Source organism: Rhipicephalus microplus, unplaced genomic scaffold, assembly GCF_043290135.1.
Source record: "Rhipicephalus microplus isolate Deutch F79 unplaced genomic scaffold, USDA_Rmic scaffold_21, whole genome shotgun sequence".
NCBI classification, from domain to species: domain Eukaryota; kingdom Metazoa; phylum Arthropoda; class Arachnida; order Ixodida; family Ixodidae; genus Rhipicephalus; species Rhipicephalus microplus.
The window spans coordinates 2,865,968-2,892,268 of NW_027464594.1; the positions used below are offsets into that span (position 1 = coordinate 2,865,968).

At 44.3% G+C, this 26,301-nt stretch overlaps 1 protein-coding gene across 1 annotated transcript in view; it reads right to left on the bottom strand.

Moving 5' to 3' along the window:
• Positions 1-20,958, bottom strand: part of LOC119169761 (unc-119 lipid binding chaperone) — a 33,495-nt gene extending 12,537 nt beyond the window's left edge. Inside the window, exon 1 of the mRNA XM_037420785.2 lies at positions 20,624-20,958. Coding sequence (XP_037276682.1) covers positions 20,624-20,813 — 190 coding nt within the window. The 5' untranslated portion in view covers positions 20,814-20,958. The remainder of the gene's footprint in view (positions 1-20,623) is intronic.
• Positions 20,959-26,301: the final 5,343 nt, after the last annotated feature.

The following is a 26,301-nucleotide window of genomic DNA, read 5'->3' on the forward strand; positions in this document are numbered from 1 at the left end:
GACATGTAGAAATATATAAACTTGTTTGCACAGTACACGTCACCACCTCTCATGCCACCACTTTGTTTAATGGACGAAACTGCTATTACTTTGCTTATCTCTGACTTCTATGCATAGGACATGTGATTACCACGCCACATTTTCCAAGAATTCTCGCAAGCTCCTTAGTGCACTCTTGTCCCTCAGCATGTGTTCAAAGCGCTCATTGCATTTTACAAAACAACCTATCACGTGATGTCAACAGCCAATAAACGTGAGTTCTGCCAAAACTTTGTATATCCTACATTTATTTATCGTTTCGTTTATGTTTCAATATAAAGTTCACATGGCAAGTGTCTATAGCTAGTTCGATGGCTAAATTTATAAAATTTTTTAGGTTTTCGTCTGTTGGCTTTAACTTGCACCACTTTGCACGTTAGGCTGCACAAAAAGGTAAGCAAAAATTAAGCCGTGTAGGTTTTGTGGTGAGGATAGTTGCTTTTTCTTTCTTTTCTTCAGTACTATTCGGCAACATTATTTTCTAAAAATGCGCTGAGCAGTGCTTTGAGTTGAGTTTGATAATTATTCATCGCTTACAGCTATAGAAAATGTGCAGGACTAAGGCAGTCACATTTGCACACTGTCTTTCAGTGCTTTTAAAAATGCCAAAATATTGATTCTTTTTTAAAAGCTAAGACCCTCCATGCTAATGCATAGTGCCTAAAATATGTATATTCTAGACCCTCCCGTTGGCGTTTGCAGCCCGTGAGAACTGCTGTTTAAATTTTGAAGATGTAGATTAAGGCTCATTCAAACACAAAGAACAACTGCACTAAGTGCAGTTCAAATAACGTGGGCCAATTGATTTCAATTGCAGCAAAACAAGCATTCACACAGCATTCGCTAACAAAAATTTAATCAAGTTTACCCTGATGCATTTCACAAACAGCTTTCAGACGACATCACTAATAAAAGTTTTGGTTCCCCTACCATCCGTTGAACATGGCGAACTAGTATTTGAGAAGGACAAAAATGCACTCGTATGTCATGTCAGGAGGTCAATGAAGTTCATGGACGGTCCATAGACAGCATATAGACTCCTCTATTCATTGAAAAGAACTGCCCCGCAAGCAGGCCCGCAGCAAGGCAAGTGCTGAAGTACATGGAAATTTGCAGTCCCCTGAAGCACTACAGCTGTGCCTAAGCACTACATCTTTTATTACATTCTACGAATTTGGTATTTCTGACAACCTAATAAAGTGATGCATAATACACCCAGTAAATAGGGGAAGGCTATTAGCAATACGGTTTATAGTATTGCCATTTTACGAACTAGCCAGCCAGAACCTACTTCCACACTTTAAAAGCTCATTAATATTCACACTCCACACAGCATGCCAGGCTCGAAAGAAACTTGAGTGCATATATCGAAAGAAAAAATCACTCTATTGAGGTTGACGGCAGCTCCATCAAATTCAAATGAGCTGCTGCCACCACAACACAAACAATTTCTCTCACTCTTCAACAGCTGGCACACAAACATCTATGGCCAGTACAATGGACTTTGAAGACAATGAAATACTGCAAACAGATGCGCATACGCTGGCTCTTATAGCCCATATTTTTCTTTTATTTTTATGCAAGAACAAAAAGCTCTCCCCATAGGCTGTGACAAAGTACATTTATACAGTGATTAATGCTTCCATCCTTGAAAATTATTTGGTTAAGATAACATGCCATGCTGTGATCAGGATTCTGCGCAGCGATGTTAACTGACAACATAACACATTGTTTTTGTGTTACTTTCAGAAAATTCCATGACCTTTTTGTAACGAAATGTCACGTTTCCTGAGCCTGACAATAATATTTAGGCATCCTAATATTCTCACATTGCTGTAGCTGTGAGAGCGAGATGCACGGCCATGCATGAACCATTTTATTCAAAGCGTGCGTGTCATCTATGTGATTTGTGGTAGCAGTGACAAGCAGCGGGCAATAATTGCACAAATTCTGCCTGCCACAAATCTTAGCTTATTTCAAAGCTAATTCTATATATAAGCCTCAAGAAGTGCTATCTGTTATGAGAAAAAAGTTAGCAGGAGAAGCTGGCAAACTTTAACTTCAATAACTGCTGATACACAATGGTACACACAATCCGTGCATCTCATAGCACTAGCTAGAATTTGTGCACTCATATTTTTTATGAAAAAAATTTTCTACTGTGCAACGTAACCATTCGAAGCATATTGAGGCACTACCTGCATGCGAGATGGACTTAGTGATTCCTGTTCTCTAATTCTCTGCCTGCATCAAATGGCCCAAAGCTCTGCAACCAAAAACATGCAACTTTTAAACTTATCCGACTAAGATTACCTGGCTTGGTGTGCTAATAAGTGTCATTAGAATAACAATTTCATAGAAAGCCTGTGAAATTAATGTACCACCGTTTAACAATGATGCTTGAAACAACAGAACTAAGACTATGTAACTATTCAGTATTTCAAAGCCACACCTAAGAGAATGCAGACACGCAAGTCGGCAGCCAAACGATTCTGTAAGCAGTCAACGGTTCACAGCAAAGCAAAATGCAGAGCCTGGCGTGACACAATTAACCATAGGCGTATCAGCTGGGCGGGGGGGGGGAGGCGACTTTCTACAGTAGTCACTGTTGCCTGAACGCTGGGGAAACCAACAACAAGTGAAGTTTTCCGTCACCACAGTAATCACTCAATTATATTGTTACGAGGAAATGTTACAATTAGTGGTATTTTGCCAACTATTCTGTGGTTACAACTTTCTTAGTAGGCTCTTTGCGGGCCGGACTGCTTATGCGATGCTTTTGCAACTTGTGCTGTAAATTTCAGAGCAGGCTAGCACTGAGCCGGTGTTTTATAACAATATATCACTTGTTCATTCTTTTATTCTGCTGTGACTGCCGACGCAGTTATGGATGGAACCGAGCAAACTTTTCATAGACTGGTCAAAACATTTGCTGCTTGAAAAAAGTAATTTTCCTTTATCAAAAACCAATAGCATCTCCATTGCTCGGTTGAAGCTGCTGTAAGTCAATGCATAACACGCGTATATGTGTTGTCCCAGTGCATGCTGCCTAAAACTGGCTTTTCCTTTTTTTACACTATTGAACAAATCCTGGGCAAAATGACATTAAAGTGCGAGTGTCAATAAAGTTCTCTCTTGATATATATATAGTATGAGAGAAAGTTCAGGAAGCAAACCACCTCTTTATTGACACTCGAGCCTAAGCTCCGCTGCTCAGATGATGATAATTATCCACAAGAGATAAGATGAAGTGTACGAAGAATGCTCACAATAATATTACCGCAATGCCCGTTATGAGATCCCAACTCGGGTTTCGTGCAGCGTCGTAGTTGTTCACCGCCGCCAGTGTCCGTAATCACATCGCGCGAAATTAGAAAAAAAAAAAAAACTTAGTGCCAATGACACAGGTCAGCTGGGTGCCAGCCCAGTATTCTACCACTGCGCCATGCCAGTGCGTCAGATTGTTGGCAAACTTGCCTTAGGCAGGCCTGATGTCAGGAAAGCAATCACGTTAACACGCCCTATAAAGCGTTTTAAAACAGCGAAAAAACAAGCAGTCGCCACACAATGCGAATAGCGTAATTAGCCCTTCGTTTAATGCTCCAACCCATTACTAAAGCTTGTTTTTGTTCAGCTATTAACTGTAGCGCGTACCCACTACAGGCCTAATTCTTCATCGTCGTCAGCCCCTGCATGAACATTCGGCACAACATTCCTCGCAATAGTTTAGCGGATACCATGCTTCTCAGAAGAATGACGAAAAATGGCCCAGCGAATGCCAGCCTACGACCCTAAAATTTTTATTATTATTGCTGTAGTGGGCATCAAGCAACTTGTTTGATGCCCACTACAGCATTAGTAATAAAAATTTTAGGGTAGCAGGAGTACACTTGCAGCAGTTACCCAATGAGTGTTTAGAAAAGGCTCTGAAAGGCTGCTCTTCTAGCTTTCGCTGGGACTGTGCTGCGCAAGCTTCCATGCTAGCCTGGTGTTTTCTTCTGGCCGACGACAGAGGTAGGTTTGCACCCCCACTCGCGAAGAGTTGGTACGCCACTGTATTAACTTAAGATGCTTGCCTGATCCTCACCTTGCCATACCCTTGCCACACTGAGAAACCAAATGCACTAAAGAGCCATTACAAGAAACAGCACACACTAATAATCACAACACTTTCATATATTATGCCATTTAGCTTGAGGAGTGCACCCCTTTCAATTCGCACACCGCATGCCTGATAACGAATTCACTGCATTAGGCGGACACCAGACTCGGTGTGGGTACTCCCTAACGACCCAAACAAAAGTGGTTGCTGACCTCGGCAGCTAGCTGGGCCACGCCCAGTTGATAATGCTCTCACAGCGAGTGAATGCCCTGACTGTGTTCCATGTGTGAGGCGGGTCATTGCCAGGTGCAATTGGCATGCTGGAAGTACCCCTCTTACACAAATAGATCCATTTGAGAACAAGACGTATGTCAACCATCCATACATATGCAATTTCGACAAATGTAGACGAACTCTTGAAAAATAAAGGCTGCTACAGTATCCTCTAGTGCCTTCAAACTAACATGTTACGAAACGTATGGCTTTTGAACTGATTAATTAAGAGTACCTGGTCATTTTGTAATATGTAATGACACCTTCTTCCTAAGCAAACGAATATTGTTTCTAACTTGCTTATTTATTAACATTTTTCATTTATTTCTGCAGACGTCGTCCAAGCAGAAAGGACAATATACGATATAAAAACAATAAAAACAAAAGGCTAAGCACAATAAAAGCAAATAAAGGAACAATGTATCAGCCCCCGTAGGGGGCCCAAAACTTTTTGCTTTTATCGTGCTCAGCATCTTGTTTCAACTGTGTTCATCTCTCGTCCTGACCAGATGGTTTTCCATCCAACTATCTATTTCAACAACATACAATACATACAGCAAATATGTGTGCCAAGCCAAAACAAAAATAATTGAAGGTGAGTATGTGGATTGAATAATACCATTCTATTCATTTATAGTATGATGAAAAAGAATACTTATATGTGTTCATTCACTGGAAAGTAATGTGTTAATTCACATGTCTTCAGTGGCACATATTCCCGGTAAATTGCAGCAATATATATTGACAAGGCTTAAGCAATTTAATGTAGTTAATGTTAAAGAGTTTTCTGGAGGATAGAATCTTAAAAATTTGTTAAGTATAAATATGACGGTGAAACTTAAGGCTCGGAGGTTCAAGTTGCAGTGTGGTAGCAAACCACCCTGGAGGAAATTCAAGTGTGCAAAACAGAAAAAAATGAAAGGCATGTGATGTGTTTACACACACATCCTGCAGCATTCACTGCGTCATTAAAGATCGACACAGACCTCAGCAACTTCAAAGAAAAATGACTTGCAGTGCAAATGTCGGTAAAGGCCATGGGTCCAAGCACATTTTATTTTTGCTTTGCAATTAGCACTAATTTGCCTGCAGAGCTGAGTCAGTTATTTTTCTATTTCTGAAATTCTCAAGGACGCACAATACAATCAATGGCATAGACACCTGTGCAAGCTTCGATAGATAGATAGATAGATAGATATGTTGGGTTTAACGTCCCAAAACCACCACATGATTATGAGAGACGCCGTAGTGGAGGGCTCCGGAAATTTCGACCACCTGGGGTTCTTTAACGTGCACCCAATTCTGAGCACACGAGCCTACAACATTTCCGCCTCCATCGGAAATGCAGCCGCCGCAGCCGGAATTCGAACCCGCGACCTGCGGGTCAGCAGCCGAGTACTTTAGCAACTAGACCACCACGGCGGGGCATGTGCAAGCTTCGAGAGCAATATTTAACTGAAGGTTGGGACACATGCTTTTGAATTCATTAAAAAAAAAACAACAAATGCTTGAAAAATGCTCCGAGAGCTCCTTTTGACGTGCAAGTTTCGCTGCACTTTGAAAGGTCTATTGCAGGGGTGCAACAGCCAAAGTTTAATTTGAAGCAAGTTTGGGAGCAGCAGAATTTTACTTGTGGAGCACTAAAACACAAATTTGGAGAAGGTTATGGGAAGTAAAACATCTATTTTTTTTTTCACAAAAGATCAAATTTGGAGCCAAGAAGGCTTACATTTAGAAAAAATTAAGTATGTTCAAGCCATTCAACATCACCTAGATCATGCATAGTAAGCATGAGCACTGCTGTTTCAATAAAACTATTATTTCGATCTACCCCACTGAGCAAACAATGATAAAGTCGACATTAGCACTTGCCGCGTCTATTACCTTTTGACAGAATCAGTGAATTAAAATGTAGATCTGCCACGCTGGTGACCTTCAAATTCAAGAGATTCGTGAAACTGAGGAGTAGGGGTGGCGAAAAAAAAAACAAAAAACAAAACAAAAAACTTGCAGCTTGTTTTTGTTTTTAAGGCAGCAGAAGTGTCATACACTGCTCCAAATGATTGCCAGTAAATTTTTTTCAGACGTCAGCGATCACACTGATGCTCACAATTATACGGTCGTATACAAGCATAAGAAATCGAGCGAAATTTGCCGCCCCGTGAGTAATGCTAACAGCCCCTTCCCAATCATGATACGCTTTTCCGCAGGGCCCGGTGTATTGCGGCAAAGGTGGTTTAAGCAGCGTTCTGTGCGGGTTAGAAAAAGGCCAATGAATTTTCGAACACCGGTCCCCCCCTCCACCTCTCTCTCTCTTTTTTACGATGGGGGATAGGTTAGAGCACTACATCTCGGCTCGCTTGCATGGCGCGTTCTACTAGATAAATCAACAGCAGCGCACGCCCATTGGTCCGGCGACAGCACCGGATATCTATCGCCGGAACAACGCAACTTGATTGATATGTGGTGTTCAAAGGGGCCCTCTAATGCTTGAAGCCATCGGGGCCGTCTGCATAACTCGTAGTGGCGCTCGCCAGAACTACTGCGAGCGGAAATGACGCCGGAAGGTTGCCACCATATGGTTGGATAAATGTAACATTAAATGTGTGATCGCGGCATTGCATGACAAAATAGGGATTACTATTGGATTTTCTTTTTCATTAGCATAGTTTCTCACCCAAAGCGACAGAGAATAAAGCTCTCCGACTTTTTCAGTTTGAAAACTGTATAACTGTTCAAAGAATGCGCCGAACGCCCTGTGCTGGAGGAAACACGCCGGCGACGCTCCGGGCGCCGTTATTTGAAGAAACTAAGACAAAAAAATGTAAGAGCGTTGATATACATACGTCATTGCAAAAAGAAAGATCAGTAAAGCTACAAAACAATGTAGAATCGTTCGCTAGCTGGCTCGTTTCGGACGTGTCGTTCCCTCTTCAAGTACCACGTTGTTACCATCGCGTAGCAGGCAATATGTCATGCGAGCTTCCTGTACGGTAGGGCTTTCAGTTCATTTCATTGGGCAGCCTTCCGACGTCAGAGGGCGAGGGAAACACGGTAAAGTGAGCCCGCGAAAATCGAATTGAGGGTAAGCATCCATTTCATTGTATTTTGATATCTCTACACTGAAAAAACTTGCACTGCGTGGCCCTATCACTGCCGTTCTTTCAGAGCTTATCGCTTAAGCCGTCAGCGTACGCAACCGGCTGGAAAAAACGTGTAAAACTATGAAGTCGTGAAAAGTGTTAGAGGGCCCCTTGAACGTCCCAAAACCACCATATGATTATGAGAGACGCCGTATAATGGAGAGCTCCGGAAATTTAGACCACCTGGGGTTCTTTAACATGCACTCACATCTGACCACACGGGTCTAGAGCATTTTCGCTTCCGTCGAAAATTAAGCCGCCGCAGCCGGGATTCGATCCCGCCACCTGGGACGACGCAACTAACGCAACTTCAAGACAGAAAATTTTGTTTTATGTGCCGTTGCTGTGGCGGCCAACATGGTCGCTGGCAACGCCGGCGTTCGCAGCACATCGACTCTTAGCGCGCGGAAAACGCGGTATGTACTCCCATCTCCAGCTGCTAGCATGGCATAGCCGCTTTTGCCGATTAGGAAGTTCACATTTGCCAAGAAACGTTCGTGGCTACGGCGACGCATTTTTGTCTTGAAGTTGTGTCGTCCCGCCGATAGGTATCCGTTGCGGTCGGCGGACCGATGGGCGCACGGCTACTTTTATCTGGTCGATCGCGCCTCGCGAGTGCCCTGCCCTAACGGGATTAAGTTTAATGTGGTTAGGTTACCGTGGTTCAAGGTTAGAATCTTCGCGCTTGGATTGACTGATGACTCACGCTGCAGGTGGGCATCGTACGTGGCCTCTATTTCTCGCAAAAATTAGCGCAACTGAGAAAATTGTGAGGTTGGTCGGGCATTTTGCCGCAGCGCGTTCAGCAAATTCCATGGTTTTGGCGCCGCTCGGCGCGAAAATGCGAAATTGTATCCAATTGGCGCAGCTGTTGAACCCCTTCTATTGTGTGCAGTGCAAGCTGCACTAATCCGTTTACGAGCACTGCCAACATATATTCTATTGTCAAAACCTGATGGTAATTAATGGCAAGAATGTGAATACATACCTAAAGGAAAATTATAATTATGTCTGACAATTAACCAAGCAACACTATCCTAATTCTTAAATGTGTAATAGCAGCTGTGTGTAGGACTTTTTGGCAGGTTGAAATCATAAATTAGAATGTGAAAGCCTCACATTAAAAGCAGTACAAACATAAATTAAAATGTCAAAACCTCAAAGTAATAGATGTCAAAGGAAAGTGTGCCTAAAGGCAAGCAAAGTAACATACTCAATTTTTGAAACCTGTCACGGGTGATCTCGAGAGCATGAGGTAGGGAATCCCGACTCTTGCATTCTAAAAGTACAATCCTGCGTACGATAGCCAAATACTTCTGTGTATATATACATTTTTTTTTTCATTTTCAAACGAGTGCCCGATTGCGGACATCGAACCTCCCAAGCAAATGGCATATATCTGAAATCTCACGAAACAGCCATTCAAGTTTTCCACAATTCTTAATGTCTGCTGGTCTCTCGCAGGCGATAGCAATCGAGTACAGCAGAGGCTACATGGTTAGTGTGGTTGCTCGGCCATGGGGTGCATTTACCTCCACGGGTTATCGTCTGTCGATATCGCAATCGCACCAGATTTACCTTCCCGGCGCAGGCCACATACGGCGCGCAAGGAAATGTAAGAAGCTGGGAAGCGTGTCAAGCAGGCCGGAACGGTCAGGCGCATATATGTGTGTGTGTGTGCCTCGTTCGTAGACACGCAAACGCGTTCGTCCGTGACGAAGGCAGGCAGCACTGCCAGCTATCAATGAAACCTCGAAAAGGGTTTTCCAGCGAGCAGCAAAACGAAATTCGCGGGCACTGCGCAGCGTCCCCCGGGAAAATGTAGGCCGTGACCCAGATGAAGGTAGGACTGGAGATGAAGAGGGAGAGGATGAGAAGAGAGCGGTTCCTTATCTTCACTGAACCGTCGCGGCGTAGCACGCAAGGCTGCGGCGACTCTGCTAGCCGATTGGCCATTGTTTCCGCGCCGCCGAAAGTGCCGCGCAGCTTCCCCGCAATGAAAAGTACCGTGCACTGCTGCGAAGGCCGGAGCGAACACTTTCACCCACTCCATAAACGAGTTACGCTCTCGGCGACGGCTCGCATGCCGCAATGGCGCGAAAAGTGCGACTAGGCGCTAACGCGATTTCGCAGCTACCATAATGACAGCGCACTTTTGCGAATATTGAAAATGCGGCACTGCTTCATCGAGGCCGGCGCGGCGAAATGCGCGCACGCGGTACTTGCCACAGAACACCGATATAGAACTGCACTTTCTCCAGCGGTCAGTATCGGCGGACCACACTGCGGCTTTCGCTACACTGCACGGTTTTGCGGATGATCGCGCGCACGAGAGAGAGGAGATCCCTCGGACCGAAATGAAGCCGGCAGCGCCACGACAGTTGCAGGACGCGTGCATCGAGGGCTAATATATGGCGAGCGCCTTGCTCCGACCATCGCAAGTCATCCTGGCTTTTACTTCTTTTCTTTTTTTTTTTCGCCTACAACTATAGCTAGACTTCGTGGCTGCGCGGCCACATGCAGTCGAGAATGATTCATTGCAAAGCATTCCGCAGAACCGGAAGCGGTGAAGTATGTGCTGTGGCGCGTTCTGCAGCGTCCGCTATGGTATACCACTGACTACGATGATACGTCGGAAGACCCAGGGCCAGCTAAATTCTGCTGCTTTAATGTGTGTCGAAATATAGGTACGCCGCATCACGGGGCAGTCCTGCACGTGCATCCGAGTCGAGTGATTGTTTCGGCAATAAAGACAGAATCAAGAAACATGTCGACAGCGAAAGTGAAAGTTGTTTGTCCACATAACACAAGGCCCCGAAGGCATCACATGAGAGAATCGGAGGAGGGGGGGGGGGGGGGGAGAGAGAGAGATGGGGCAGTACACGTACACATATAACCTATACGAACGATCAGGCCCAAAAAAAATTGTACCGATGCAAAGTAAAATTTGTATTTGAATATAAAAATTATATATTCAATAAAACAGCTGACACACCTGTTTGGCCTGATATGAAACAGATTTGATAAAGTGGCTGCCTGTATTGAAAGCCTTATAAAACAATAGCCTATCATCAGTGCATGATCACTAGTAGCCACGCACGGTTGATGATGTATCTGAGGTTTATCTGTATAATTGTTGTTTTATCAAATTACTTCTTCCGCACTTCACTGATAGATGCTGAAGGCCTCGTAAATTGGTCTTGATGTGTTTCCTACTCGGGCAACGAAATACTCCCAGAGATTCGGTGAGCATCGCTAAGCCATAACGCGATAAAACAACAAACGATACCCAATCTTCAAATCCTTACTGAAGCGGGTTTCATGCGGTTTAGAGCGCATCACAATTTTACTGCATGTTTAAAGCATCTGTACACTCTACGATTCCATGCAGAGCAGCACTACCAATACAAGTTTGCTCCTACTGTACGTATTATTTGAGCCCAAAAATTAAGATTTTTATTCCTCACCTCCCCGATAGAAGAATCGATATGGTAGGCATGTATATCTTTGTGAGGCATGGGTGTTTTTCTGATAAACTCGGGACTGCTCTGAGTACACCTTTTGAACGAAGGATGCCAGAATAATCCCCCATGCGTGACCCCCCAAAAACGCACTGCTGAGGCAGTGACGCCAGCAACTGTACTACTATGCCATAGTTCAGAAATAATTTGAAGAGCACTGCCCATCTCCATTGAAAAAGACTCCAGTACAGGAGAAGAAGCAACCTAATTTAAAAAAAGAGAAGTCCGGCGAGATAAAGATTACATATATATATATATATATATATATATATATATATATATATATATATATATATATATATATATATATATATGTGTGTGTGTGTGTGTGTGTGTGTGTGTGTGTGTGTGTGTGTGTGTGTGTGTGTGTGTGTGTGTGTGTGTGTGTGTGTGTCGTATACAGCTGAGCACCAACAAACTGTACCCTCAATCCTGATGACGGCCAGACTCTAGGCCGAAACGTCTATATAAACCACGTCGTGACCGCTCACGGAGGATCGACTAAATATATATATATATATATATATATATATATATATATATATATATATATATATATATATATATATATATATATATATATATATATATATATATATATATATATATATATATATATATATATATATAACTTTTTTAATATAATAAAAAAGTAGTTTTCATGGGCCCTGTACATTTCGCTGGTAAATGTGCGCTTGTTCTGTTCCATTTTTTTTCCCTACACAAGCCGACGCTAAATCCACATCTACATGGCGCTGATCGACGCCGACGTACGCTGCCTCGTACCGCCACTATTACAAGCATACGAGCAGCGTCATGCGCATCTCAGTTCACTGCGCAATCGCCCCATACGCGTATATCCGGTTTATAACCCCCCCCCCCCCCCGTTCATTTGCACGTTTATCTGGCGCACGGATATTAATGCGTCCGGTCTCTGTTGTTTATACGGTCACACTTTGACGAGTTGCCTTTCAAACATCCAATAAAGCAATTAGCTCCCGCGTACCACTCATAGTGCGACGCCACCCTGTCAAGCGGATGTTTAAACGCTTGTTCGCCACTACGCAAACAATGATCATTATCGAGTAGCACACGTGCGAGAGGCCATGAGGTGTGTACGCGTACGATAAGCTATTTAGGTGACAATGGTGTTGCGTACAGCACACCTATTCAATGAACATTGTACCCATAGACCCAAGCTTGCTCACTACTGACAAATCCCAAGCGTTAAAATGACTATATATATATATATATATATATATATATATATATATATATATATATATATATATATATATATATATATATATATATATATATATATATATATATATATATATATATATATATATATATAAGAAAAAAATCTTTTCACCAAACCAACCTTGTGAAAGAGGAAGGAGCGAAAAAGAACAAAGTGAAGCGCTTCGCGAACTGAGCAAAAAAAAAAAGTGATTTTGGAATATCCGTAACCCGTTCATATTCTATTTTTGTATACTATTCAATAATCGCGTATATGACTCACGAACCCATTTTACAGCGCGCTGATTGACCTCTTGTTTAATCAGTGACTACCATAAAAGTAAGCATTCACAAAGGAACACAATGCAGTTGGCTTTTGTTTTGTTGGTTTTGATCAGCGACAGATCGTAGGTATATATACAACAAAGGGGAAGTGTTACATAAAGGGAGCTGGCAAACTATATGGTAGCGATCCTACATCATGTAATCATATGTCCTATTACTCTTCCGAAAAATGTGAAAGAGTGATAATTGTATTGTGGGCACTTCGCAAGATTATAGCCTGTTATCACTCTAGTATATGGTACTGAACATTCATTCTAGTCGTTTGTTTAAACAACAGCATTTGAGACAAGCATAACCAATCATTTTCTTTTAGAGCGGGCCAGTCACTATGGAGGCTTCCACCGATGTCTTTTGATTTCTTCCTATATTTGCGCGTGCCATGCTGTGTAATGCGAAGAAAGAAACGCTTAATTGTGCGGGTACATTAGGGGGAAGAAAAAAAATGGCAGCATATCCACGGAGTGAATGATGGAGAGTGGGGCGAAGCATCCGTCCGTCCATTCGTCCTTGCTTCCGTCCATCCATGCGTGCGTCTGTGTGGCCGCCCGTGCGTCCATCCGGCCGTCCGTCCCTGCTTTCGTCCATGCATACGCTCCTGCGTCCGTCCATGCGTCCATCCGTCCATGCATTTGTCTGTGTGTCTGTTTGTCCACCTATTCAACACTCCAAGTACCACCATCCCGCATCTTTTCATCATATATTCCTCATATAGAAGCACCGCTATCCAGCGGACATTCCAAGGACTGAACGAGAGGAGGCACACGTACACTTCCTTACGGCTTGCGCTTCGTGTCTACTTGCCATCTTTAACCACCTCGAGTTCATGGTATATACTAGTTCACTGTATTCATGGCACTGCGGCCCAACGCTCGCTAAACCTTTCTAAAACCAAGGAGGTTACGCCCAGCGAGTATAATGTAGCAACCCTTCCTCGTCTTCTGTACGTTGTTGAACAATAAAAAAATTCGCAGCGTGCGCGTTAACTAAAGCCGAATTCTCGTGTCTCTCATTACCCCTTAGCAGCCATTGGCATGTGCATTGAGCACTATCTTTTATTGTTCAACAACGCACAGAAGAAATCTCTCACCGGCACCACCTTGGAGGTCAAAATGTAATACTTGTTACACACTACTACGACGGCCACGACAGACGAACGGATGCCGCTATAAGGAGCTTCACCCCTAAAAAGTGGAACGCGAAGGCTCTGCATGATCGCATCACCTCTCTCCTTTCCCACGCTTCGATTCTCGGCGGACTCCTCAACCGTACTGCTAGCAAAGTCTGTGCACATGACATCGGCCGCTGGAAGGGCAACCATAAGTGGCAACCATAAGGCCCCACTGCATGTACTGCTGTGAAGTATTCACTACGATTCGTCACTTGGCGGATCGGCGAAGTAGCCACGGCGCATCCGTACACGCAGGCGATACGCGCACCTACGCAGCTGCACACTTCGCTAACGATGTGGTTGATGATGATGATGACAAATCATGGCTGAGCGCTTTGTAATCGGTGGTTCTTTTTAATCAGCCCATTAGTTGCGCAAATGAGATGATGTGACGCCTCGTGATGTGACTCCACGCAGTACTACATCTGTTAACGAGACATCCCGCCTTACGAGACGCTTGCATGAAGTGTTCTTGCCAAGGACGTTTCTAGCACTGGTGGCTTCGTGGTGGAACCCCCGGCTGCCCCGCAGAATGCTTGGGTTCAAATCTGGCTTGAACCTTCGGTGTATTGGTAATTGCGTACGTCTCGTTCACGGACAATGCCGCCGAGAGCGACGTCGACACCGAAGTTTTTGGGAAACGGTTACGCTGTTGCGTTAAAACAACGCTGCAACAGGTGCACTATCCCTTACAGATGCGTAGCTAAAGCGAACGCGCAATTGTTTAGCTACGCGCTAAAAATAGCGCTAAAACAACGGAGAGCAGCTGTTGCAAACTGTGCACACTACGAAACGCACGTTTCGTGGTAACGACTGTGCGGCGGGGGGATTGCAATCGCGCACGTCGTATTATTCTTTGGGGCATCTGTCATTAGCACTGCGTCCGAGTATTTGTGTTTACACAGTTAACGCCAACGAAAACAGTGCGTGTAGTAACAAGAAACTCCTGAGACATTACCGCACAAACTGGGAGCTCCCCAGCAGAGAGTTCCAGCCATACTTAAATTTTTTAAAATGCGTATGCATTCCTACGCCTATGCACCTTTGCCAGAGCTGAGAAGGTGTATATGCAAATAAAGGAAGCCTTGTATGGGCAAAGGAATGCTCAAGGAGCCTTGGCTGAAAAGCTGCCTATACCAAACGAAAAAAATTCCAGTCCGTCGGTCTATCTATTTGTCGCGTGAGATAAAGAAGTATACTTTCGTTGAGTCCCATGACGAAATTTCCAATTTAACAAATTACGTCACGTGACGTGCACGTCACACGACGGGCCCGTTGCTTATGTATGGCGTTCTGCAAGTTACGTAAAGTAAGCTGGATACGACTTTGTTATTATCGGTGAAATTATTCATTATTTTACGGGAACCCACGAATAACGTGTGGACGTATCAATAAATCGAGAGAAAACGTAGAAACGGTGCGCTGCGAAGAGGGGGAAAAAAAATCTAATTGTGAGGTTTGAAGCCGCGTCGGACTGCGGAACACAAGACGCGCTCCGGATGTCTCATTATTTTTTTCTTGGTCCAATTATGATGCACGAGAACTACGCAAATTAGCGCTCTTGCATTGCGTCACACTGCGTCGTACCGCAGGCTGGATTCGGAACCGCGACGTAAAAAAATAACAGATGACGACGAGAAAAACAAACAAAAAAAACACACAGGTGGCAACGATTTTACTGCTATTGTAAAACAGCTGCTCACGGTGCCATATGAATCACGGAAATCCGCCTGACAGCGGATTTTTTTATTATATAGCACTACTGTAACCCATATATTATAAAGTAGACGCAAGCATTGGGTCAGCTTTTCACGCGGGAAAAGAAAGCATTAACGAACGCCGCGACTATACGTCACTGAAGGACCGGAAAATCACTCCTGTGAAATACTTCCCCACCACGGCATATATGTCCTCGGCTAAATATAACCCGCGCCTATTCGGCCGAACAAAGCACGCGCGGAAATATAGCGATTAGCGAAGTATAGCGAAGGCGGGCAACGTTTCGCTCGCGCTTTGGCGCGGTATAAACGTTTTTATATCGGAGATGACGGACGCACCGCACATATCATCGTTCGCGGAAAAATTCGCGAGAATTTCCGCCTCGGTGAATCAGTGGCTGCTGATCTGAAGGTCGCGGGTTCGATTCCGGCAGCGGCGATCGAATTTCGATGGAGGCGAAATGGTAAGGACACTTATATAGTATGCACCTTAATGAATACCAGATGGGCGAATTTCCGAAGCACCACGGGGCATCTCTATATCATATCTTGGTTTGTGGGACATGAAACCCAACATATTAACATTCGAAAGAATGATGATGATTACTCCCCAAGATGCTGCATGTTTTAATTGAGCGTAGCTATACAATAACTATTTTTTTCTTCTTCAAATAGGAAAATTTATATACAGGCCCGCAACGATGATCAAACTTCCGTTCAGTTACTCAATCTATCAGACAGGATTGATGGAACCCCTCTCATGATTTCAAAGAGCAACGGGAAGGAAACAAGTGCAAGAACGATTACATATGTGGATTGCGCCTGGACAAAATTTTACCCAAACAGCTGCACAAACTTGATCCTATGACAAATTTCTTTCAACTCAGTAAGAAAAAAAATCTATGATACGTATTTTGCGAACGTCAAGCTGGAGATATATTAACGCGGTTCAATCTCACTCTTGTCTGTTTTAGAGGAAATCTGCAATCGTAGTTATACCTGCACCGCAGCATCGTCGCGCAAGACGCAATTAAAGGTAGTTGTCAAGCACACATGCGTGCGCAACAAAATAACTCTGAATGGTTAAGCGCAGGCCAATCATACGCGCTTTCGGGATAAATACTTTTAACGAAGCACTACTAAATCGAACCACGAAACCAACCTAGGTTGGTAAAGTGTTATTTCGAAACTCTGTATTAATTTCTGGACACAGGCCGACTATTCGACCTGAAGACGGTGGCCATCAAAGTTCCGTGTTTTCAAATTCCTTGTCCAAGCTAGAGGTATCAGGCGCCACCCATCTCTTACGCAACTATTAAACAGCGGTCATATTGGCTGACGGTGGCTTCATCGATATTGCACACACGATATCCTTTCTACGTAGCTTTGATTACTTGTTCTTTAGAATGAATTTGTAGTATATAGGCTCAGAAAATAATTTGCAAAAGAGGGCGAGAGGCAAACGGACGGATGGTAATATAGTGTTGGTCTAGTTATTAAGTCAGATAAAATTTGTCCTCGATTTTTCAGGGAATACACACACACACACACACACACACACACACACAAACACACACAAACACACACACACGCGCGCGCGCGCGCGCGCGCACGCAAGCACACGCACGCACGCAGGCTGCTTGAAAAACGAGTTCCTCCTAATTTTAAAAGCTGCCCCGCGGAGAATACCTCTACGTTGTGCGCGTGCAGGCCCCATAAAAATGAGACTGCGAGATGCGAAACTGATAGCCACCTGCACGTGCGCGTGACATTAGCATACGGGCTACAGCTATGACGTCATAGCAGCGACATCGTACGACACATGCACTGTCGGTAACGCCATTCCGAAAAAGAATAAGGAAGGGGGGCTGTTAAACAAAAGGTGCCGGGGTGATGATGATGTCGCGAAAGCTAAGCGCAACCACGCCATCTTACGTCAGTGCATTAAAGGTAGATATATTTACAGAAAATGCGTTTTCCAAGATGGAACTGTTAGCTGTACTTAACGAGCGTGCTTGTTTACGTTATTTTAGCATAAAACATGAACATACTGGTTGATTTCTGCGGAACATCATGATCACAATATACTCGGCTTAGTGACAATGTTTGTTCAGCCAAAAGCAGCGAGCTCTCATTTCCTGTTCATTTGCATCGCCATTTAGGGCTGATAAGCATTCGTTTTTCCGTTCTTCTATGTCGTAATATTGATTTATCACGGTCATGAAGCTCTGAATGTATCGGCCGAAGCGTTTTCGTGCGTACGGGTTTACCATAACACTCTTTGTTTGATACGAATCAGCAACGTTATCAGCCAAAGATGGCGGCCTATAGAACGTTCGGAAAGTGGCCTATAGAACGTTCGTAGTACAGCCTAGTATGCATTTACTTATAAAGGTAATGAATGAAAAGATTAATGAAGAGGAGAAGAATGCACATTCACTTGTGAGCTCCATTGTAAAATGTCAAGCGCACAGACTTAATGCGTGAACAACATGTAGTGAGCAGTACGAATGTATAAGCACACGAGTTAAAAGAACAGAACGGCACAGGAGATTCATAGCACATTCGGGTGGTCGTTTGCCAGCGCTCTGTGTTTGAAAGCGGTGAATTCAGCCACTTTAAGGCTCTACAAAAAAAAACAAGAAAAAGGGATGTGTGCAGGTCATGTACGTTCCTATTCTTCCCGGTTATGTACATGCCCGATGATCTTAGTGGTAGTGCTTATGGTTGGTACTTTACTGACATTGTTCAGAGCCCCTGGAGCGCTCGAAGAAGACCCGTGGAATGTACCATAAAGGAATCCGGGAACAGAAGCAGCACAGAAGCACAAGCCGTGAACGCAACCCATGTCGATGTGTCATTTTGTTTCTCTCTTGTAGAGGTAGGACGATAGTTGTAGCGCGAGAACAAAACGACGACGCAGAGACAAAAAGGACACGTGTCCTTACCTCTGCGTCGTCGTTTTGTTCTCGCGCTACAACTATCGTCATGCCATACCATCTGGCCCAAGCTACCACACTTCTAAGTTATATGTAGAGGTAGGGTACGGCGTCACGATGCTCGAATGGTAGAATGCTTACCAAAATGTGACGCTAGGCTGCTTGATTAACTATTGCAAAACAAATATGTGCAACCTTTGCACGGAACGAAAAAAAAAAATGGCAGCCGACCGACGAAGTGAATGCTGATGATGGAGCCAACCCAGATATCCTAAGGTTCGTAATGGCAACGTTGAAGTCGCCGCGACTGCAGGATCCACCGACGGACAGATGCACGGCCGAACGGACAGAGTACGGTCTTTTTTCTTTCTTTCTTTCAACCATATGCGCTCTATGAACGCATACGGTATCCGACGGGGACCTACGACGACGGCGACAATGGGAATTGCGTGGACCTAAGGAGCTCCTAATCCTGAAAAGCGTTTGACGTTTGCCTTTTTGGTTCCGTGAAAAGTACCCGCTTTGTTTAGTGATTTAGTGGCAAAAGCTGCAGTCAGTCCGTGCTGTGGACTGCAGCATTCGGCTTAAGCTTCGCGCGGCGTACTGAAGTACTTGTGGGCAATATGCAACTCACGTACCGCGTTGTCGAGTGCCGCCAAGAAACGGCACGCACACGACGGCGCATACAGAGTCGTGTAAGCGATGTTCGGTTTATTAGCACCCGACAACAGTGCATCATCAGACGGCACGTATCAGCGCCGCATCCGTTTCCTCGTGCTGGCGCCGTATTAGTCAGCGCTCGTTGCGCGCTCCACGGCCTCTGCGTAATAGGGAGCACCGTCCGCGGCTCACGTTCGCCAGGTCTTGATGCACAATACAGAGAAACTTCCGTGTGGCAACCCAAACACGGCTCTATCTGCTTTCCGCTGCGGTGGGTGCAGTTGAAACGCGCCGCTGACGAACTCCTTAGGCGGAAACAACCGCGCTTACGTAGCGTCGTCACACGCCCATCGTATCCTATTCTTCCCGCGCCCAGCGACATCCCGCAGCGAAGAACTGTCGTGGACGCGAGCTGCATCACCTCATTGCGAAACCTGGCGGGAGGCGCGCAGTGCTGTCGAAACCACAACAACGCGGTGGTACGATGCCCCGCAATGACGGTGCCTGCGCGGGCTATTGCAGAGCCGTGGCGAAATAAATGCGGACCAAGAGAACGACCTCGCGCTCTTTTAAAGAACATAATTCGACGGACTGGCACGCAGAAATAATTATACGCGCGCGACGTCCCGACATATGTCGCCGAGATCTACAACGCGATCTCTCTCATGACGGAAGTAATCGACGCATTCGCAGGGAGTGCGGCAAGCTTGTAAATGTCGCACATACGTGACCTCAGAACACTTGAAACACCTCACGACACAAAACGAGAGCGCAGCTCAACCATGCGAACCCTTCGCGGTTTCGCATTCACCCTTCCGAAAGCTTCCCAGCAGCACGTCGCGCGCTTCACGGCCTGAACGTCGTTCTCCCATCGCAGCAGTTTCGGATGTCGAATCCGGCCGCCTTTTGGCAGTCGTCCCCGAGATAACAGCCGCGTTCAAATTAATTTACGAACGCGGTAATTAACGAAAACCCGCGCCCCTCGAGCGTCGCGGCCATAAGCTTACGACTGAAACGAACTTAGCGCAGCCCAAATCAAGACCGCACAAGAGCAAGCGTCGACCGCGAGATGTTATAGATCGCCGAGAGAGGAATACGTGAAAACGCCCGACCGCAGCAACCGGGCCTTTCTGCGAAGGACGGCGCGCACGAAAGACCGGCGACCTTCGCGGGCGCGATCCACGAATAAAAAGGAAAAGGCACCGATTCCAGATCAATAATGCCGATAAAACGCGCGCTAGCCGGCAGCAGCACGAAACGACACGCGCGCCAGTGCTATTAGCAGACGAGCACACGTCACGGTGGGAGCGAAAAAGAAACAGCTGATGGAAGAGCGGCGTCAGGTAGTCAGCAGGGCGCCAGAGGCATGCATATAACGGTACATAGCGAGAATCAAGCGCGCTGCGCCGTTCGCACCCTCTCGATCACCTTTCTCCGTGCGTTGTATTGCAATCGCGAACTGCACTCGCTCACCTTCGGTGATCTTCTGTAGTCTGAGAACGTCCTCGGGTGAGATGGAGTCCTTCTTGGCGAGTTCCTCCTCGGTGATGGGCTCCAAGTCGGCGGGGTGGTCCTTTCGGGACTTGGCCTGGCGAAGGAAGCCTCCGCCGCGCTTCTTGGAGCTCGGCGGGTTGGGCACGTTCGAATTTTTGACCGCGCTCATCGCGTCTTTTACCACTCGAGAGAAACAATAATACTGAGAAAACGGGAGCTGAGCTCCACGACTGGCGATTGGCGTGCTACTACTACGCGCTCCCCTCTCGCCGGTCGCCCAGCCACATCCTAGGTGAGAACGAGGAAAAATAAATCACCGGCCGCCAGCGCGCCCGACCTCGCCGAGGAAAAAACAAGAACAGACTCGCTCTGTCATGGCGACAGCGCGCGCTTTGCTTCGGAGACACGCAAACAGTTAAAAACAAATAAAAGCCAAAACTCTCCTCAGTAGTGATGATGATGTCTAATACGGAAGAAAAGCGACACAAGCGTGGTCTCGCGGGGTTTAACGTCGAAAACGAAACCGAAACTGACTGCCACACCACCATCAGTTAGGTGCGGCGGGTATAACAAGGACCAAGCCAACGCTCTTAAATTTTTCTCAAATTTAGGAGCGTTGGGCCATGTTAACGAGCAGCTTGTATAAAATATTGCCGACGGAACCTATGGCGCATAAATCTTTACAGGCACGGGCACATGGAGCACCCCATAGAAGAAGAAAAAAATGTAGCATCCGCCATTTTCATTAACATTGGCTTGGTGAGAACAGCGCGCAGTGACGAAAAAAAAAAAGAACTGCATATATTTTTTCCCCTATGTGTTCAAATGTTATTGGAGATGAACAGCCCTTAACTGCTTTGATATATTTAAATGTTGGTTCCTCAAAATGGTTACACTCAAGCGTCGATATATTGGACCCAGATATAACGAAATATTGGTTATCAAGAAGAAAACGAAGAAGTCTTGGTTGGTTTTGTACTAAATGTAGTACTAAATAACGAATTTCTGGACATAACGAAGTTATTTTTTTTGTAAGATGCAACTTTGTTATAAGGTTTTAGTGTTTGCTGAATACTCCACTTCTAAAAGGAGAGCTCTTGCTGTTGAAGAAAAAAATGTAAGCATGTATGAAGTAAAATTTAATAAAATTCGTAGCTAATCTTTATGAAAAAATGTCTGGCTGCCTACTAATAATTAATGAAGGACAAGCCCAAGTATAAAAATGCTGTCAGAAATTTTCAGCATGATAATTCTGACAAGGAAAGGTTTTCTATCAAGCAGACCATCTAGACTAGTTCAAAATGACTCTCGGCAGTTTTGTAAGGACAAGCTGCGCGAATCCGGAATCGGGAACATAAATGAAAAAAGGAAACAATAGATACACATGGATGATGATGATGATAATAATAATAATAATAATAATAATAATAATAATAATAATAATAATAATAATAATAAAAGAACATGGCATGATATATCGATGATTTATTAGCATACCTTTTATCTGGAACAGTTATCTTTTAATCATTATAAAAAAACATGGCATAAAATATCAATCATTTATAAACATAACTTTTATCTGGAGCAGTTATCTCTTACATTATCGTTAGTTAACTTTGTGTTTACATTAACAAAGTCAAACAACTAGATGCCTGAGCAGACATGACTCGATAAGCATATGCTTGCAATATAAAGTGGGAGCAAGCCCTGGCTCACTGCAACAGCTTTCACTACAGATTATTTTTAAAAGTAATTATTTGCACCATGCACATGTTATCAGTGCATGCACAGGTATTCTTTCAGTGCCTTGTGCAGATATATTACTTTGCTGAAGGCCAGTTTTAAACTTTCTGGCACTGGAAAAAATAAGAATATTGCTAGCCTTCATTGTCAAATTTAGACTACATATAAAATGTAGTAAAACTTCTTTAATTCTGAGATAAGAAATACCCACTCTTTTATTTGTGCACAAGTGTAGTACCAAAGCACATGTCAAAAAAATTTATTCCAACTCTCGGCTTTTAAAAACTGTGTTTCCTCACACTCACACGGGCGTTAGATGAAAACATTGACTTTATTCGCAGTCATATACTATTCATAGCATCGCCAGTAAGTCAACGCTGCTCAGAGCCTTCAATGTGGTCGCTCTTCGTATCAGAGCAGCCAAGCTTACATGTGTGCAGAGTGCATAAAAAAACGCTGGTGCACCTGGGTTTGTGGCAACGTTTCTCCCCACAAATATGAACTAGACAAACACGGACTGCAGCCTGCGTGATCGTCCACTGGTGCACCAGCTTACGACTGCTGAAGTCAAAGTTTAGCCCCCACGACGCGCCAATGTTGAGGTGGAAAAGCACGACTTGAGAAGAGAACGACTTATAATTGTTTGCAGAAAGCTTCAACATGAGGTGCTTCACATCAACTGTAGTGCAAAGCTTCACCAAGATTGCTTGTATAGTCTAAAAACAAAAACAGTTCACAGACCCCCTGCCAGATGGACTTTGCCAAGATAATGCAGAACACTTCTGTACGGTGTAACAGACCGACTCTGCAGCAGAACTACACTCCTTTGCAATCTTTGCATCTCTTTGTCAAGAATCTTGAGGACGTCTCCATTCACCCTTCTTTCAACATAAAATATAATTCTATCATATGATGGTACATTCTGTAAATGTCCACTAAGAGGACCAACGAAGCCAGCACTGGAGACGGGCAGTGGTACACCGCTCCTTGAGCTCCATAATCAATTAGTGCTGCACTGAAATAGTTCATATATTTAGGGTGACTCTGGTGCAGCATTCCGTAGTAACCAGGCTGCAGCGTGAAGCTTGCCCCACAAATATGCGACAAGCAGTGCAGTTTGAACGACCTCTCGTTTGACTATTATGCTTCACAGTTGGGGCACTCCAACTCGCGGGGCATTTTCACTCCGACGTGGTGCTTCCGGCGCACCATCAGGTGGGTGCATAGCACAAAGCGTCAACTGCACAGGTTGCACACAAAAATTCTGTTTTTGGGTAACGCTCACCTGTGTGGGTGCATTGGTGCAGCTTCACAGTCTACCGATGCATGGCGGTGTATTGGCAGTAAGGGCGCGCGTACAGCATGTGGTAATCGATCGTTATGTTGCCGACGTACGGCTCTGCAAGCGACACAGTTGGATCAGCGATAACCATCTCTGAATCGACAAAAACCAAGAATGCGGTGAACAGAAACCAAAAAACTCAATGACGCATCTTCTGAACATTTCTTTTAGGGGCGAAGCTTCTAAAAGCGTGGGTCTGTACATCCCTTGTATGTATGTATGAGACTGCCTATAGTTCAACCTTTGTAACTGCCCACTACTTCGTCCCTGCAAACATCTCACTATGCCCCATCACTGATCCACCCATTCACCGACCATATAAAGCAAATACTGTGGAGAATTAGCCAATATGAAATGCAAGATGGCCATGTAGTTGTATCCAGGTGCGCTTAAAAGAACCATAAATTATCCCACTGTGTCCATTCCTTGTTTGTACGTGACCACCTATAGTTCCACCTTTGCAAACTGCCCACTACTTCGTCCTTGCAAACTCCCCACTATGGCCCATCATGAATCCACCACTTCACCGACATAGAGCCATTACAATGAAGGGGAAATGGAAGGAACGTATAGCTACTACTTGCAAATAAAATTTCTTGTGTAAATATATACAGTGTCTGTCACATCTATGATGATATAGTGGGCGATATTCGTGGATGGTTCACGGTTTAGCAATGAAACCCTCCAGCGCTTCGTCCCACTCATCATCACTCACTCCGAGGATATGTAGCGATTTTTTTTAACGCACTTTATCTCCTTTTGAACATTGGCACTGTTGCATGATTTGCAGATGATGTGTGTGCAATACTGGCAAAGGCCAAACAAAACCGCGTTAATGATTTTATTATGCTAAAATAATCACTTTAATCACTGGAAGACAGGAGTGTCAAAAGTCCAACACAAGTGCCATTATGAATCTCCTTGATCTAATATAGGTAATATCACAAACTTTATCAGCCTCAGAATTAGGGAAAATATTAATTTGTAAGGATGCAGACTACATTATATTTTTAAATAGCAAAAGACTGAACACTAGGCCATTATAGAAAAATGATGAATAAGTGCTAAAATGTAACTCCTGTTTCCTCTACCATAATGGGCTCTAGTTTCAGTGCCAGATTGAGGAAATGAAACCTTGGTGGTCATCTTTTCATGTTCTATGGTGAAACCACTGAAACTAGTTTTAGAGAACAGTTTGTTGCCACAATGGTGTCTTTTATATCCCTTTAAAGCACAAATTATTGAGCATGCATTCAAACAAGCTAGAGGGCACATTTAGCATATTGAAAAAGATTCTAAAGATCCTCTTGAAATAAACTATTTAAAAAAATATGCAGAAAGCTTACCCTAAACCAAACACTTTCTAAACCATGTGTGTTTCCTACAAAGGTGTGATTTTTCTGGTTGCCCGATATTTGCCATTATAAGAACCTAAATACACTTCATAGGGCAGTAATCGTTATAATGTAAGGTGGCCTGTTTAGGCACACCAGACAAGAAGGAAAAAACCAGGTGGCTTGCATGCATGCAAGCTAACACTTAGCATGCCTTTCAGGTGACCACCAATAGCACATAACTTCAGCTCCATGCACTGACAATTCAATGACACTCACACATAAAATGTTATCTCGGCACATTAGTAGAACAACTGTAAAGTAGGTGTGACTCAACACTTTTTCACCTCGCTTTTTAGAATTACTTTTACAGAGCTGTGGAGAGCATAATTATGGTATGAATTCTAGGGAGTGCCAACACCTTTCAGTCAGCCAATTGAAAAGTGTGCAAACAGTTTGGGGTGCGTGAAATTAGAGACTTCCCAAGTGGCCATCATTTGGTATCAAGAAATCGTGCATACGAGTTGGATCTAATGCAGTGGTCGAGAGCCTTACAGTAATTGTGCCCAAGAGTTTCCAAATTTTCCTTTCCATTGGTGCACTCGCTTTGGAAACACAGCAGTCCCTTGTCCTTCATATCTCAGTGAGTACTCAAAAGGCCTCCATTTTCAGCAGTGCGGTAGTAGCATGTGTTTATCTCTGGTATCTCGTATAAGACAGCCACAGGATTTAGGTTTCTAGAGTGTTCCATCCACATAAGAAATAGTGTGTTTTGAGTTGGTCGCATAATAAAGCAACAATTCCTGTCGTATTCTTGAAAGTCAATAGACACACAGCTCCAAACAAGAAATGATATATGAAGGAGGTCCATAGCGTATCCGCCGATTATGGTTGATCAATGCAACATAAACGAGAACAAAAAGGCCACAATTTGATGCTTGACTGCAAAGCACAACTTGCAAAAGTAGCTGCCACAATTCTCTACAACAGCACTGCGCTGTGCACTGTCTGTACACTTTACAGTAGCAATTGCTGTTTCTCTCAATCGTCACTCAGAACTGCTTCCCGTTTTTGACAATTCACCATATAGCACACATTTTTCTTTCAAAATAAATTTGCACCATAGCTGCTCCACGGCTCACTGGTTTCCCATCAGATTCAAACTGATCGCTTCGCAGTGCTCCCTACAGTAAAACTAGCAGATGGCAGGAAACACTTCTCATTGAAACAAGAAGGCA